Source organism: Uloborus diversus, chromosome 10 (genome assembly GCF_026930045.1).
Source record: "Uloborus diversus isolate 005 chromosome 10, Udiv.v.3.1, whole genome shotgun sequence".
Classification (NCBI taxonomy): domain Eukaryota; kingdom Metazoa; phylum Arthropoda; class Arachnida; order Araneae; family Uloboridae; genus Uloborus; species Uloborus diversus.
The window spans coordinates 134276307-134292799 of NC_072740.1; the positions used below are offsets into that span (position 1 = coordinate 134276307).

At 32.7% G+C, this 16493-nt stretch overlaps 1 protein-coding gene across 1 annotated transcript; it reads left to right on the forward strand.

Moving 5' to 3' along the window:
* The first annotated feature begins 203 nt into the window (after positions 1 to 203).
* Positions 204 to 11468, forward strand: LOC129231189 (uncharacterized). The gene is made up of 4 exons (XM_054865436.1): positions 204 to 319; positions 10458 to 10769; positions 10860 to 10927; positions 11436 to 11468. The coding sequence occupies exons 1-4, from the start codon at positions 304 to 306 to the stop codon at positions 11466 to 11468; spliced, it is 429 nt and encodes a 142-aa protein (XP_054721411.1). The 5' UTR covers positions 204 to 303.
* Positions 11469 to 16493: the final 5025 nt, after the last annotated feature.

Sequence of the window (16493 nt, forward strand, 5' to 3'; positions counted from 1 at the left end):
AACAACAGCGTAACGCTTTTAACTTGAGAGTTTTAAAAGCATAAGAAGAAATGGGCCATGGGAATTATTCTCAGGACTCCGCGTAAAGAACCATAAAAAAGAGCTATTGCATCTAGTGGCGACTTGCATCAGATGTAATAAAACACCTGATGCATATATAGTGGAAGGGTAATAATTCGAGCTCGAGTAATCTGAAATACCGTTTTCAGTCTCTGTCGCCATGAAATCTCTTTCTGTTTAGCGAATTTGGTTTTATATAAAGATTCATTTTTGTAATCTGCGATTTTATAATGAAGCAAGTGGATGTATAAAGGAGTGGGTAAATATAGGTTGCTTAATCCATTTGGGTCGGATGGGACATTTTTGCACTTTAATCCAGGACTTTAAAACTTTGGATGTTATTTTTTTTAATCTATATATATATAAATTAATGTTTGTCTGTATGTCATCCATGAACTCAAAAACTACCCGGCAGATTTGGCTGAAACTTTCACCGTTTGTTATTTTTGGTACTGGGAATGTTTATAGACCAGTTCGAAAAAAATCCGATCGATAGTTCCTTTTTTATTCCAATTTAAGTCACAATTCATTGGATAAATACGAATAAAATTATCGGCTGCAGAAATTAATTCGCGTGAAAGATCTCATTGATAAGAAGTTAGCTGTTGCCATTTTTCTCGAGTTTGAACAAATAAATTCTTTCTTTAATGTTTTATGGCTTTTCATGCAACGGGGGGATTTAAAACTTTTTCTATTTGATATTTTTAGCGATAGATTGATCTCGCAAACTGCGTGAGTACAAAATTTGAGTATAGTCACGGCTTCACTTGATACCTGGACCGATTATTATGAAAGTTGCTATATATATATTTTTTTCCACGGAGAAGATGCATTATATGCTCATTGAAGCCACTTGCCAATAGGTGGCACTGCAGAGTAGCAACTTCTGCCCCGTTCAACCGATTGTCATGAAAATCAGTATAATGATGTATTTTTTTGTTGCCGTAGCAACGCGCGTCGGGTACAGCTAGTATTGGAATATAAGAAAAATAGATACCATTTTATTCATCTAATCTTCATATCAACTTTCTAAAATATTTCTGTATTTCAAAAATAACGATTTGCACGTGTTGCGGGCGTGATCGTACAATCACACCCGCAACACGTACTAATCGTTAGTTCTTAAGCACAATATTTTTAGAAAGTTGATACTACAGAACCTCGTTTATTCGGTGCCTGTTTTTCCGGATCTCCGGTTTATCCGGATAAATATTGTAGATTTAAAATAAAAAATATATTCACTTGAACGATAATGCTTAATTACGATAGCAAGAAAGGAACTAGTATAAATGCACCAAATACCCGCTCTATATTTTGATTAAATTATACTCATATCATTTAAACAACATGGCGAACATTTGGAGCGTCATGCAGGCCGACACCACTGCACTTGAACTATTAATAAAGTCTTTGCGAGAAACAATGTTATGTCATTTCGTTACAAAGCATCAATTTTTGCTGTAATAACAGTTAAGTCTGCTTATTTACGAACGGGTTTTACTTAGAACCCATATTAACTGGATCTCTTTTTAAATCCGGATTTGGTCTCCCTTAGTCCGGATAATCGAGGTTGTACTGTACTTAATGATATATAAGGGTTACGTATAGTCAAATTATAAACATTAAAAGCTAAAGTTGAAAATCCAGTGCAAATGTTTACGTAAAAATGCAACACCTCTACAAATAGGTTGAGCAAGTTGCATTTTAACAGTTAACTCAATTCCGTCAAAGTTTACACTGGACATTTACATTAAGGTCAGTTGATGTAAGTGGAAACGTGGAGGAAATGGAAACAATTGTTCGAGTATTATAGTTTAGTTTTAAAACTAAACAAACTTTCGAAGACTTTAAAACTAAAATATAGTTTAACGACGCCTTTGCAACCTAAGGACGTTCTGAAAATTCAGAGTGCTTCCAAGCAATTGTGTAGGTGTCATCATTGTTTTTAACTGGCACTATGAAAAAAGTTGTTTAACTAAGTAAACTTGAATTTTCGTCTCGAGTTAGGCATTTAAATACCATGCATACAAGTAATTTCAACTACTTTAATTCCTCATGAAGAATGTTATTAAAAACATCTGATTTTGAATGTCACCTTCAGTGCCATTTTTGTTGTGGAATTATAATGTTTCCATTTACTCATGCATTGCACAATGGTGCAAATAGATTGAAATTATCGTGTTATACTTTCTATCCCTTCGGAAGACAATACACAGCAGATTTTACTTTTGTGTGTATACACACAAACTTCGAGTATGATTCCTTCTTTTTCTGGAGCTATTTAAGTCTCTTAGTTGAGTGTAAACATTAGTTTTGTACTTACACCTACCCCATAGGAAAGGAAATCACTGTTTTCATTAATTTGCTAGTCTATATGGTAAATAGAAACATGCTGAGGAGATAGAAAACATGATTTTATTCCATAAAAATAGCACTTAATTTGAATTTTTCATGCACAATTACTCTCAAGGAGTCTTACATGAAATGTAAATCCCAATTATCTCCAATGACGCTACATCAATTCATATTCATCCACATTTTACAGTACAGGTTAGAATCTTCAACTGATTGTTAAATATTATAAATGAGTTATTTTTTAATAATCTACGATAAATGTCGGTTTGTCATGAATATCAATTACACAGTAACATTAATATCAGTGAAGTCAATTATGTTAAATTATGAATGCTAATGAAGGTAAGTCGATTAAAAGTTGCATTTGTCACAGAAAGTTTATCAGTTAGATAAATATTGACTTCTGTCTAAATAAAGCTTTTAATACTGTTTATTAACTTGATTTATTTGCTAAGTAATGAATGAAAATGGACTCCTGGCGAAAGTGTTCCAAAGAAGGAAGAAATAACTCCATGAATGCGATGTATTATGATCAGGTACGAATGATGACTAGGTTTTCATGTTGATCTTCATGCAGTTATTGAGTGTAATCTTAAACGATGTGGTTTAACTTTGGATTACTTTAGTTTTTTTTTTGTCTAGTTGACTTTAGACTATCCAATACTGCCCTGCGCTGGCAGGAGTTATGCCATTGTTTTTTACTTCATCCCTTTGATAGTCATTTGGCTTTGAATGACCCTGGCAAAATAAAAGACCATATCAAGAGATCGCAATGGGTCTGTAAAAAATTTTGCATATTTGTGTCATAATGCCTGGATTATAAAAAGTTTTGTTTGAGACATCACAGAGGGTACAAGCTCCACTTACAATTTTTTAGGTGCGCCAAAGTTGCACGTTTTGCTACGAAAAGAGCCGTCTTCCGCTAGTACACTACTTACTTATCAGCAAATTGTCTACGATGATGATTTTAGAACCCAACGGAGAATTTTAAGATCTTCATTTAAAACATAACTGTTGATCCCCAGACTATTTTTCCCTCACCTTTTCGCAATCATGAATTTTCCAACTATACTGTCAAACATATTTTATCTGCACTGTCACACTGCGGGGACTTAAAAATTTTAACAATTTTTTTCTCATAAATCTTGGTTGAATAGCGACAGAAAATTTTGCGTAAACTTTATAAAATGAAAAATTCAAATTAGGCTTCAAAAGGAAATACAAGGTACGATTTAAAACAGTACAATAGAGATGTTTCTTACGGAAAATGATAGCAGGAGAACAGAAAAAGCATAAAATTTACGCTTGTCACTTTTGTCAATAGAAAGGAGTCTTTTGAACCCTCCACAGAGTCAGGTAATAAATAATGTGAAAAGCTATAATTTCCCGTGAGAAATTCCAGACATTAATCTGTCGAGAAAGATAAAAGTGATTTCTTCACAACTTTATTAGTCCAACCAATGAAAAGCTCTGGTTTCGGAAACCAAAAGATTTATATTTTCAATGCTCATGTACCCGGTGCTAGAAATTAATTTTAGTGACACCAATGAGTGTTAAGAAACTCGTTTCAAGTTATTTGAAAAAAAAAACGTACTTTTATTTATTACCAACAAAATGTATAATGTATAAATGTAAATGTAAGGAATTGCGACTGGGTTTAAATTTTGGGCCGTCGAAAACATTTTAACAAAAAATTATGCGTCAAAAATTAGGGTTTGATGTAAAATCACGCTCATCAAAACTGAAGTTTTTATGTGCAAAATGAGTAACGACCGGTTTTTCTAACCCTATTAATGACGAGTCAACAATTTAATGGCAAAAAAACTAAACTTCGTTTTAATGAATAAAAGAATTAAAAATGAAATGAATAAATAATGAAAAAAGAAAACATTTTCATCAATATGAAAAAACCTGCAAAATGAATTTTGCGCTTTTATTCTACGGGAAATTAGAAACTATGTAAAAAAAACTTTTGTAAAAATATATAAATAGAAGGCAATAATTTTTACTTGCTTATATATCTCGCTACTGCTAAGTATTTATAGTCAAGTGCTCAAATTTGGGACAGTATCCTAACTTGGGACATTTTGCCAAATTTAGTTTAGAGGGCTGGTACACCTGTTGATATCTCACCAGTAAGAAATAAATGATGTTACAGAATAAATGAATAGTTATCTTATCAGATGTGAGTTGAACTTTGATGTATCAGCTTTATGGGTTATTTTTATGATTTTGAAAATTTCGAAAAAATATGCGACTTTTAAGTATGGAAATAATTTTAGTAACATTTCCGTAAAGTTGAACTTTTTTTGTTGCGTTCCGACAATAGAACGAGTCATTACTACAACCGTTTAAAATAACTTTGAAAAATATGTGGATATTTGCACCACTTCATTCTTTCAGTATATTTGACTATTTGACTTCAAAAGAAACAAAAGATGGCAAAATGCTTGAATCAACAGGCTAGGTCATAATGTGTTTCCCCAACTTTTTATTTTATGCAATCAGTTATACATTATATGCATCTGATTGTATAATCGGAAAGTAATTGTTCAAAAGGTGTTTTCAAATGCTCAATTGAAGCTACCAAAACCTCTCGTCCTAAATTGTAATATTTTATGGTTATACAAATCTTTTGATACTATTCAATAAAACTTTGGAGATTTTAAAGATTTAGGAATTTTACATTTACGGCTCAAAGCTGCGTTACTTTTATTATTATTATTTTTTTTTTGTTAATTTCACATCACATCTTTCACTCGATTCAAAATAGTGGCAGGATCATTTTTAACCCGGTTAATCATTTAGTTTAATTATTTTTATAATTATTTTAAATTTTTAATAACTACAATATTTCGGGAGCTTTTCTCCTGTTTTATGTTCTTTGCAGCAACATTAAAGGATGGGGGATGTTAATGGGGCATTTAAAATCAGAGGTGTGGAGTAGAACTGATTTTGGGGTAAAGGAGTCTTAGTCAGAGTTGGGGTAATGCTATGAAAAAAAAAAAGTTTGGAGATTTTAAACATTTAGAAGTTTTACTTTTGTGGCTCAAAGTTGCGTTACTCTTAATAACAAAAATTACTTCACCTCAAATTTTGCATGTAGTTCAAAATAACCTTAATAAGGCAGGATTGCTTTTAATGAGGTTAATCATTTATTTTAAACTATTTTTATAATTTTTTTTTAAATTCTGAATAAGTGTACAATATTTGGGAGTTTTTCCTCAGTTCTATGCTCGTTGCAATAACATTAATGGCTTATGAATGGTTTAGTTGAAATGAGGGATGTGGGGTCGAACTAATTTATTGGAAAATGAGTCGGAATTAGAATTAAGAATCGGAGTCATTTTCCGTCCCAGTCCGCTACTCTACCATTGTTGCGAAGTCAGAGTTGAACTTATTTAGTCGGAGTTGAACTGTTGCTTTTAGGAGAAATTTGTCGGAGTCCAATGCTCTAATATGTCCGGAATCGGAGTCATTATGGATAAAAGTTACCGTGAATGACTAAGATTTGTCATTGGTTATTGGTATATTGACGACTGCCTGACTAATCACCGTAATAATTGTTTTAAAAGAAACCTGTCAAGAAAAAAAATCTCTTACACGTATTTCTTGAAAGAAATAAAAATGCAATGATTTTGTGTTTAGTCGTTTGCGAAATGAATGCTGGCTGAAAATATTCGCTTTTGAAAAAAAACATTTATTTCTGTAGGATGGGAATGACCGCCGTTAATCATGTAACATACTGAACTTCCCAACCCTCATATTTTACGTCATTCTTCTTAAAAGAAGAACTCTTGTTATGTTTCATCGTCGCTACCGGAAAGTAGAAAAAGAAAATGTAAGGGAAACTAAGTTTTTTTAAAGTAGATTGAACTATGACTGCTATATATTATTGGACATTTAGTGTGAATCAAAAGTAATGCTTCATAATGCAGTTGATATATTTCTTATAAATCGTAAATTTACACGTTATTTTATGACAATTCCGAAAATTAAAAACAAAGTGATATTTTTAGTCTTTTAAAACACAACCAGAGAAATTTCTAATATCTTTAGAGTTTATAAATAGAAACAACTTTAAAATATTCATTCCTGATTCCTGACTACATTGTAAAGTTCTTCAAAAGCATTGCATTATTTACTGCTAAGAATAGCTACTTAACTTCATTAATCAACTGATTACCAATAACAGCTAATTCACGAAAAATGCAGCGCTTTTGCAGCACGTTCTAGAATGCTACTTAATTCAAAATTCAACAACTGACTGACTCAGCTAATAACAAATGTTTCATAACCAATTGCGAATGCGTTTGGCTATTGAGTGATAACTAATAATATTCCTAGTCTGGCTTAAAAGTCCTGTAAAAAATTTGAAATAGAAAATTCAAAGTTTGAAAGTAACGAGAAATGATATTGGTCGTACATGAAAAGGTTGTTCATTTTTAACAGACTTTATTTTAAAGTTAATTTGCTTCTGATCAAGAATTAAAGAGAAGATTTAAAGATTTCATTGATTTTATTTATTTTTTCTCATTCAAATTTCTAAACTTTATAGTTGATTGCTCTGCGTTTCCATCAATTATAATATCGGTCTAACAACAAATTTCATTTTATTTTTTCAAGATTTTTTATTTACACTAAATAAACAAAAAGAATACTAATAAATCTAAATACTTTAAACGTAAGCCACACATACAAGTAGAATATATCAAAAATCAAATTATCTATTCAGTAAAAAATGTACTCAATTTTAGTTTCAAACAAAAGATAATGTTGAAAAAGTAAAATAAAAAAGGAAGCCTATTTATTTTATAACAGGCAATATAGAAAGGAAAAGCAAACTCTGTTCAACTTCATTTAAGTTTCTTTTATAAGCGATAATCTTAAGAATGATTTAAAGAAAAATCATTCCCAATTTAAAATTTCTGAAAATAAACAAAAATATTAACAAGCGCAAAAAAAAAAATATAAATAAAAAAATAAATAAATAAATAAAATCCGAAGGAATCCCCCCCCCCCAAAGAAAGAAATTTCAATAAACGCAAGATTTACATGCGAATTAAACAACAGATAGTATGTAATTTTATTACCCGAGACTCGATTTTTTTTTCTTCAAAAACTTACTTGTCATAAACTTCAATCGTCAAAAGCGATAAAAATTGCTCGCCGAAGCTCCCGTAAAGACATTTGAAAGTCATTTTTCATGCCGTGACGATGGTTCATCTAGCTAGTTATGTACAAACGACAAAGTGAAGAAAAGGAGCGAATGGCAGCTACGGTAACGTGAAGACGATAAACAATCTTGTTTGCTCAAACAATCCTCTTGTTTTCTCAACCCTACCACTGAACGAATTTTTCAAAACTATTTTGAAGAGTTATTAAATTTTTTCACCACTTATTTTGAAACTGTAGTTACTGATGATAATGACAATTTTTTCTCCGAAGCACGTGTAGCCACTTTTTTTTGCAAATTTAACCGTTAACTTTGTTTTTCTTACCATTACTTTGGGTGCATTCGGAAACAAGGATCGGTAGCCTGGGTGCCATCGCAAGCGTTCGGAAACGCTTGTGTGGAACCCGTGATGTCACTTAACCGCGTTCGGAAACGCTGCGGTCGTTTTCTGGCGGTCGACTTGGTAGCAACCTGTCTGGAAGCGGTTAGAGAGATCACAAACGTCCCAAAGTCTGTGTTGGCCAATCCAGTCGTGTTTCATGTTCTGATCTTAACGCACGTGATTTCTCCATCACGAAAGTTACGCTTTGATTGGAGCGTCGTTTGCTGCTGAACTAGAGCTACCGCGGTGTAACCACGAGCGTTTGGAAACAAAGCTGTTCTACCAGGCTTCCTAGAGAAATTCCAGATACGTCATAACCACACCGGACTAACTACGCGGTGCAACCGGTGGATTATTTCCAAACGCAGCCTTTGTTGCACATTTTTTTTTTTTAATTTCTTCTGGAACTGAAATTTTAATTTACTATTATTTCACAAAATGCTGAACAAATTCATATACATCAGAGGACTACGAACAAAACACCTTGCCTCTGCACAAAGACACACGAACCGAACCCAGGACCTCCTTTATTGCGCTCAGGCAGCTGTCAGAGCGAGCGCTTTCCGTCGCTCTGCCACGGAGAAGTCCAAAATGTTAATTTTTACTCTTTTGTTGCAACCCTTCTGATAACCAATCATACTCTTAAGAGATAGTTACTGAACTTTATTAATCTTTATGAACTGAACAGTCATGGATATGCGAGCTTTTAAACCCCTGACACCTATTATTATTAAAACAAGTCGGTCTCTGACTTTTGTCTTCTTATTCCATCCTTCATATTTAAAGACCATTTAATATCCTCTCAGTACGCCCTTTTCAGAATGTTACCTGTAATACACAGCATTTATTTACTTTCTTCCAATGATTACAGACTCTGAAATTTTTTTAAACTTATTTATTTATTTTTACTTATTTATACACGTTTTCACATACATAGAGGACTGCGTGCCAAGCGCCTTGCCTCCGGACACATACAGGAATAATTTACAATACAAGAGAAGAAACTAACACCCAGGGCACTGGCAAACCCACGACCTCCGGCTTAGAAGACGAAGCTTCTACCACAGAGCCCCTTCTTGTAAACTTATTTATTTATTTAGAAGCTAAACAGCTTCCCATAAGTAGAGGTCTGCGTGCCAAGCGCCATACCTCCAGGCACACACAGGAATAATTTACAACACAAGGGAAGGAAATAACACCCAGGACACCGGCGGAAATCGAACCCATGACCTCCGGCTTAAAAGACGAAGCTTCTATCACAGAGCCACAGAGACATTTTTAAATAAGATATGAAATACTACGTTCAATGTTCATACTTGTCTTCCAGTTCTTTTTTAATAAATAAATAATTTGATTCACCCTCCATGCATATTTTTATCGTGATATTAGGTGTTGTAATAATTTATTGCAAATCATTAAAGACTTGCGACTGATATTTATGCTGAACATACAATATATTTTTAACGCTCGAATTAAGAAATTACTGCAATCCCCCTTTTATCAACAGAGCTGTATGCAAATGTTAAAAAATGACGAAGTTTACGTCAGACATGTCATAAGCATGGCAACGTACAATAAAACGCGAAATGGAAATGGCTTACGCTATTGAATGAACCTGGTCCTTGTAGGAGTCGTTTAGTGTGTTTTAATCATAGTCCTGGTTTTGTCCCACGTTTTTCTACACAGTTCTAGTTGATTCAGGTATGTTTGAGTTGAATATGTGTATGATTAATGGGAATTGTAAAACAATTTGTTTCTGAATCGATATTAATGATTACTTAGGTTATATTTAATGCAATAGTGAAGTTCATTTCTCATGCGTAATTCTTAACTATGTTGAAGTTTCTACTAGGGTAGTGCAAATTGAGTCAACAGTTGGTCGCTTCCTAAGAACAAAGTTTTAAATCCATAGTTCAATACTTTTACTAATTTCGAGAAAATCTGCTCTTTCAATTTCCGATTTCTATTGAAATGGGCTTTATCTTAACCGTTGATTCGAATTGAGGTAAAACTTTTAGATTCGAACTTATGGATTTAAGTGTCAAGTACTGTAAATACTAAATTAAGCTTTCCTTTAAAGGCATAATTAAGTACGCAATAACTTAAATAACGCATATGTGAACTGAGAACTTATGTTTTTGTTTTCAACCCCAAAGGTTGAATTTATCGTAGAATTTTAGTTAAAATCTACGAAAAATGTCATAAGTTGTCAAGACAGCCAATAACTCTTCAGTTCATAAACTTCCAAGATTCTAATAAAAACGATCGGTATGCTTTTAAGCAGCTGACAAAAGTAATGTCATTTGTAATGAAGTATTTTATTTCTCTTAGCGTATAAATGTTTTAGTTATTTTAAGTCGATAAAAATGACTTCTGCATATCTGGACTAAAACTCCATACGTAGAACGTGGGAAAAACTGCAGTCATTGTTATTTGTTTTGAAATCTACTGCTGTCCACTATACGATAATTTAATATTTTTCAGTTAAAATGGCTTTCGGTGAAGGTGAAAATAAAGAAACTGAAGTCTTAAAGAAGGAAAACGAGTCGACTGGTAAAGAGGACAGCACGAGTACTGCGATCCCATCAAATCCAGAAAAATCGGAGAAGGAATCGATTGAGAAAGAAACTACTGGATCTACAAAAAGTGAAAACCCAGTGGACCCAGATGATTCTTTATTCTCTATCTTTACGGATTTCTTGGTTATTCTTCTCTTGCCTATAAAGCCTTTTTACGAATGCTTGAAGTCTGCTAATCCAGTGTGTAACAAAATCTCCCAACTGTTTGAAGAAACTGGTAAGATTCAAGTCTTCGAATTTCTTACAATTGCTCATCTCTGAACTAAAGATTATAATAGTAAATTGATAGCAATGTCGTTTGTTGTAGCTGTCAAGGTCTTGAAATTTGTACTTACTGGAAGTACATGGAGTTCTGCCTTGGTTGCAGTTAAAAAGGTAAATTTCTTACTGTATTTTCAATTATAATGTAAATTTAAAATTAGAGAACAAACGTACTAGTGTCTGTTAAAAAGTTGGTCTAGTGCTTCGGTATCTAATTTCTTCATAGTTTATAAACTTAAATGATTAGGTGGATATCCTGCATAGACTTATCCTTGTCTTTCAAAAACTTTTATTCTTTACACTAGCTTAAATAATATAATGTATATTTTCTTTTCTTGCGAAAAAGAAATTGGCTGTTGAACTAAACTGTTTTCACGGAATAGGTAAACAGGTTGCTTGTAAGTTTGCCGCCATACCACTTTCGGGTTTTTCTCTAGAATAAAAGTGTCGACAAATAAAATTCGCACTCTTTCGCAATAGTTAGGTATTCTCAAAGTCGAACACATGGTTTGTCACCAAATAGCGCAATTTTTTGTTCACATCTAGTGTATCTTCTCCTCGGTGTATTTGCAATTATTCAGTAATTGCAATAGGGTATAATAGTCGTTATCTTTATTTCTAGACCCTTTTCAGCCAAAGTATCCGTTGTGCATGAACAAAGGTTACCCTAGGCAAAATCAAATAAGGTTCTATTAAAATTTACCAAACTAGTCAATTTTAAAACTCAATCTTAAAGTTTGATCAGATGAATTTATTTTAAGAACTTTCTTAAGTTTTAAAAATCCGACTGAAGTCTCGGGAAGCAGTGGGAGAGTTAGGATTTAAGTTTTATGTATGTGTTACGTGGCTAGTTCGGTCGAATGCACCTTCAAATCATTCTCGGCGTACTTATTTCTAATTCATTTTTTTAACTTGAACTCTTTACCGTGAAGTGTTGTCGTAAGTTGTCTTCACGACATTTTCTGGTAGTCGTTGGTTTTTCAATACAGATTCAGAAATTAACACATTATTGCAATGATTTTGCCGCAGTGTATAAATCTCCAATGCATATGGTTCAACGTTCGCCAAACTTTATTCAGTTTACTTACAGTTACTTTTTGATAACTTCCCGCGTATCCTTTGCAGGGTTTAGAGTACTTCAGGTTGATAATCGCAGTTACGAACTAATCGCCTTACAGACTTTCTTCGTATTCAAATATCACTGAAGCTCGGTTAGATCCTTTGTTATATTAAGTTAATATTGATCGCTAATGGCTTGACTTTTTTAGATGGTTGGTGGCATGAAAAGAAGGTTCATAAATTTCTTTTTTGGAAGACTGAATCCGGTGATAGAAACTGCATCTTCTTATTACTACCAAGCTCATGAGAGTGCTATAGAAGGTTTGGATCAGATTGACAGGATCTACTTAAATATTGTTCCTGCTCTTCCAAGTTAGTAATTTTTGAATTCTCAAATTTAAACTTATTTTCTCAAGGACAACCGCAATAAATGTTCAGTAGTTTTTTAGTATACCACATGTTTCGGTGAAATATGCGGTAAATGAATTTTTTTCGATCCCAAACTGAACTTTTCTGTTTTGTTTGATATTCAATATTTCACTAGTTGCCACTATTTTATCATTTGTAAAGATAAAAGCCAGACGATGTTTTAATATTTGAGTTTTATAGACAACGGGGCACTGTGCTGTCAAGGGTGACAATATTGGTACTAACTGCCAGGAATGTCGGCAGAAGACAATCGCAAATCAACTGTAAAAATATCAAATGCTATTAAACGTAATCGGTGTTGTCTAAACACAATGAACATTGACTTATACAACCTTACATTTAGGTAACGTTAAAAATGGAAAAATACAATTGCCAGTGGAAGTGCTGCAGCGAATGGCACAAGCACGCTTTGAAGAAAGTGTGAAGAGAATGGAGGCAATATTTTAATTTTGCTCAAAGCAGCTAGCTTGCTTTTAACTTTAGTTTGTATTACCCATGCTTATTCGCGGTCAAGAATATCTTAAGTTTAAAGGTTCCATTATTTTCAATTTCGCCAGGCGAGAGTGACATAATGTGACGTGAAAATACGAGTTTTTGTATAAAATTTCTTGGTGCGTTTAGTTAAAATGTTTTTATGGGTATTTAGGTGTATGGTTATGGTAAACATTGTGGCAGGTTATTTAAAAACATCGCACGTGTTCATGTAGAAAAGTCAGGGGTGTAGACTCTTATAATTTTTAGCTATTAACGATAGAATGAAACTATTACCGAGAATAGACTGTGTGGGCAAAAATAAGACTACTCTTAATTTATATAACAATAATACAGTTTTACCTCCAATTCTATGCTGAATTGAAATTCAAATAGCCTATATTCACCCTTTAAGGGGTTACAGTACCTCAAATGATGAAACGATCAGAAAATCTTATTGCTTATTTCAAAACTAAAAACTATTCTGAACACGGGGGAAAAGTTGCATTGCTTTAGTTCAAATATTTAAAAAGTTACGCGTGGTTTTTGGCCGTACTCGCTATGTGTTCTTATGCAAAAAAACTTTAAATTGCTTTTTAGGTTTTCTAAGGACACGAAAACCATCAAGAGTTTTTCTATTAAAAATACAGATTTAAAGTAATGCTTTTTGCAATTGGGATAACATATTTGACAAAACTGTGCATTGAATAAGTATTTTTTATAAATTACTCAACTGTTTAGAGCATGTTAAACCTTTGAAAACAAATTCTTTTTTAAAAAAACTTTGATTTTTTTTACATAATTAATTACAGAAAGTTTTCTAAAACTCATAAGCAAATGAATGCAGATTTTTAGAGATTATAGTGATCTTTTAGCAAAAATTTTTTAATTAATGCAATAATAAGTCTTAAGGATTTTAAAAATTGAAATTTTTTGAATTTTTAAAAAGGCAGTATTTTTAAATTTTGACAATTGATTACAAAACAAGTATGCATGTTATGGTTTCAATAAACATAAAGTTTACTTAAATTTAAGAAAAAAGGTTTGAAAGGTACTATGACCCCTTAACTACAAATGTTTAGACTCTACTTATCCGCGTTTGACTAGATTGGATTAACCAAACGCAGCAAAATGCCACTTTATATAGTCTGCTGTATTTAAAAAACCTTGTTTTATTTTTTAGTTGTAAAGCTGAAGATTTTGGATAGTTTCTCTCTATAAAGCTTAGAATACTAAAGACGTTTTCCAGTTTTAATAAATTAAGACAAATGTGAAAGTTGCGTTTTGAAAATAGGCATAGTGTTCCTGTTTATATAGGGTTTATTCTAGAGGAGCAATATTCAATATAAACAAAAGGTTTTACTTGACTTCAGTGACTACTTTAAAAAATCGTATTTTGCGAGTTTTTGCTAGGCGTAAACCTTCAGCTAGTTTGTCAACTTAATTTTAGAATGGAAACTTACGGTGCTAGTTCTTAAATGGGGGTGGAACTGGTCATTCATTACCTGGTTGAATATATTGTGATAATTAAACTATCCCGATTGAGGAATCGGAGTTAATGTGACATTGTATTTTTAATAATCTAGTTAAAGGTTCTAAATTGAAGAAACTAATTCGGTTAGCTTTGATAGTTTCCAACTTCTGCCAAACTGAGTGCAAAGAAAATCTTAATTTGTTCCCATAATTTGAATTTTCAGATTGAAAATTTTCACCTTAATCGGTCATTTTTACGAGATTTATAGGAAAATGCTGCCGTTAAATAAGTGCTAGTGTTCATGACATTACGTGAAATTCATGATCTATTTCCTCTAACGAATGTAGTCGAAATTTATGTTATTCAGAAATAATCTTAACTATTCGATGTACGCGCAGTATAGCAAAACTAAATCTTATCCCATTTTAACAGCGTTTCTTTTATACGGTACACCAGCTACAGAAGTGGCACATCTCAATTTTTCAATAGAGATTCTGATATTTAATGCTCATTTTTGCCAAAGTTCTGGCTCTAAAATGACAAAGTTTGATGCGGCGTATATTCTTAAATCAAAAGCCCATTAATTTTTCAGATCTAAAAGAAAATGTACAAATTTTTAGGTACACTATTCATTTTTAAACTGCAAACTAAGCAATAATCGGTGCGCATGAACTAGTTTATTCTACTAAGACCAAAGTTCAAAATAATTGAATGACGTAACGTTTTAAACTTGTCAATGTGCCGTGAAAAATGAACGAATGCAAATTAACAGTGGCATATGTTATTCAGGAATTGGGCAGCTTCGTAGATTTAAAAATTTAAAGGTCTTTGACCTTTGTAAAATATTTAATGTGTTAATGTAAAATAATCCACTGTGGTTTTGGAGAAGTTACGAATTTCTTTTTACGGATAGTTTACGAAAAGATTAAAATTTGGCGATCGGAAAATCTTGCTGAAAGCGTGTCGTGAAGGTGTTACTTTTAAAATAACGAAATCGTGTATCATTCGTAAATACTACAAAAAGACGCTTTATACCCGACTAATGCAAGTTTTTCCAACCTGCTAGTTTGAAAATTTTTCGGAAACATAGAACGTATCTAGATAACGGAGGTAAATATGGCAAGTGTCTCAAATAAGGGTAAATTAAAACAAATCGTCGAAAGTAATTGCCTTAAAACTACTAAATCGGCGAGATTAAATAAACAAGCGGTGGGAAAGAATATAATAGTCTCGGTACTCCACTTGGAAATTTGCATAAATTGAAGCTTCAATCACGGGTTCCCAAAACAAGATTAATATGGAGCCGAGTCGCGCAGAACTCTGGAAGAACAAGATCATCTAGGGCAACTGAAGTAAGGAAATTTCATTCAATGATAAATTTTTATTTAGAATAAATTTGACAAGACGAAGGAGGTGTTAGATTCGGCGTAAAAAGCAGTCATTATTTTGCTGCTTTGAGACATCAGCGAAGGTATGGGGAATGCACGAGTACTGTTAGAGCAGGATAATCATGTATCTTAAAAAAATGTGCAAAATCTTTTGGTTAACAAGTACTGGAATACTGTGTAAGAACTTCAGTTTTAGCTGCGACGCATTTATTTTTCAGAAATATTTCCTTTTTATATCACTTTGAAACTCATACATGGCTAACAGTTAACGATTTCAGAACTTAGTTCCCACCAACCAAATTGAATGTTTTGCTGCATAGAAGATTCTGTTGCGGTGACTGTAAATAGCTGGTGGGGTCCATTAGCCTGCACACGGTCTGGTAGGATTAGAGCTGTGATTATGGCTAAAGGAGACGCGGCAAAATATCAATAGTTATAATTTAAATTCAGTTTTAATATTTTTTAACCTATGTAAATAATCAAATATCGTAAATTATTAACTTAAGATGAATTAGAACTGGCTGCATGTGAAATGCTATTTACTCATTTAAACATAAGAAAAGATTTATTTAATGTTTTTTAAATACATACTGTTGTATACAGTCAAGCCCGCATATTGGGATATCGGATAAAAGATCCCGCTTAATATAATAAACTTTCAGTGTACTGCACCGTTGATGCGTGTTACTTTTATCCCGGATAAGGGAATATCCCGCTTATTAGAATTTTATGGCAATGGAACTTTTTCCCAACAGAGAATAATTCAGTTTTGATTTTGGGCTGTATAAGAATATTAGCTTTAAACTTTTGCAACCTAGTTTTCTGTGTCACTGTTTTATATAAACGTCATTCCTTGAAA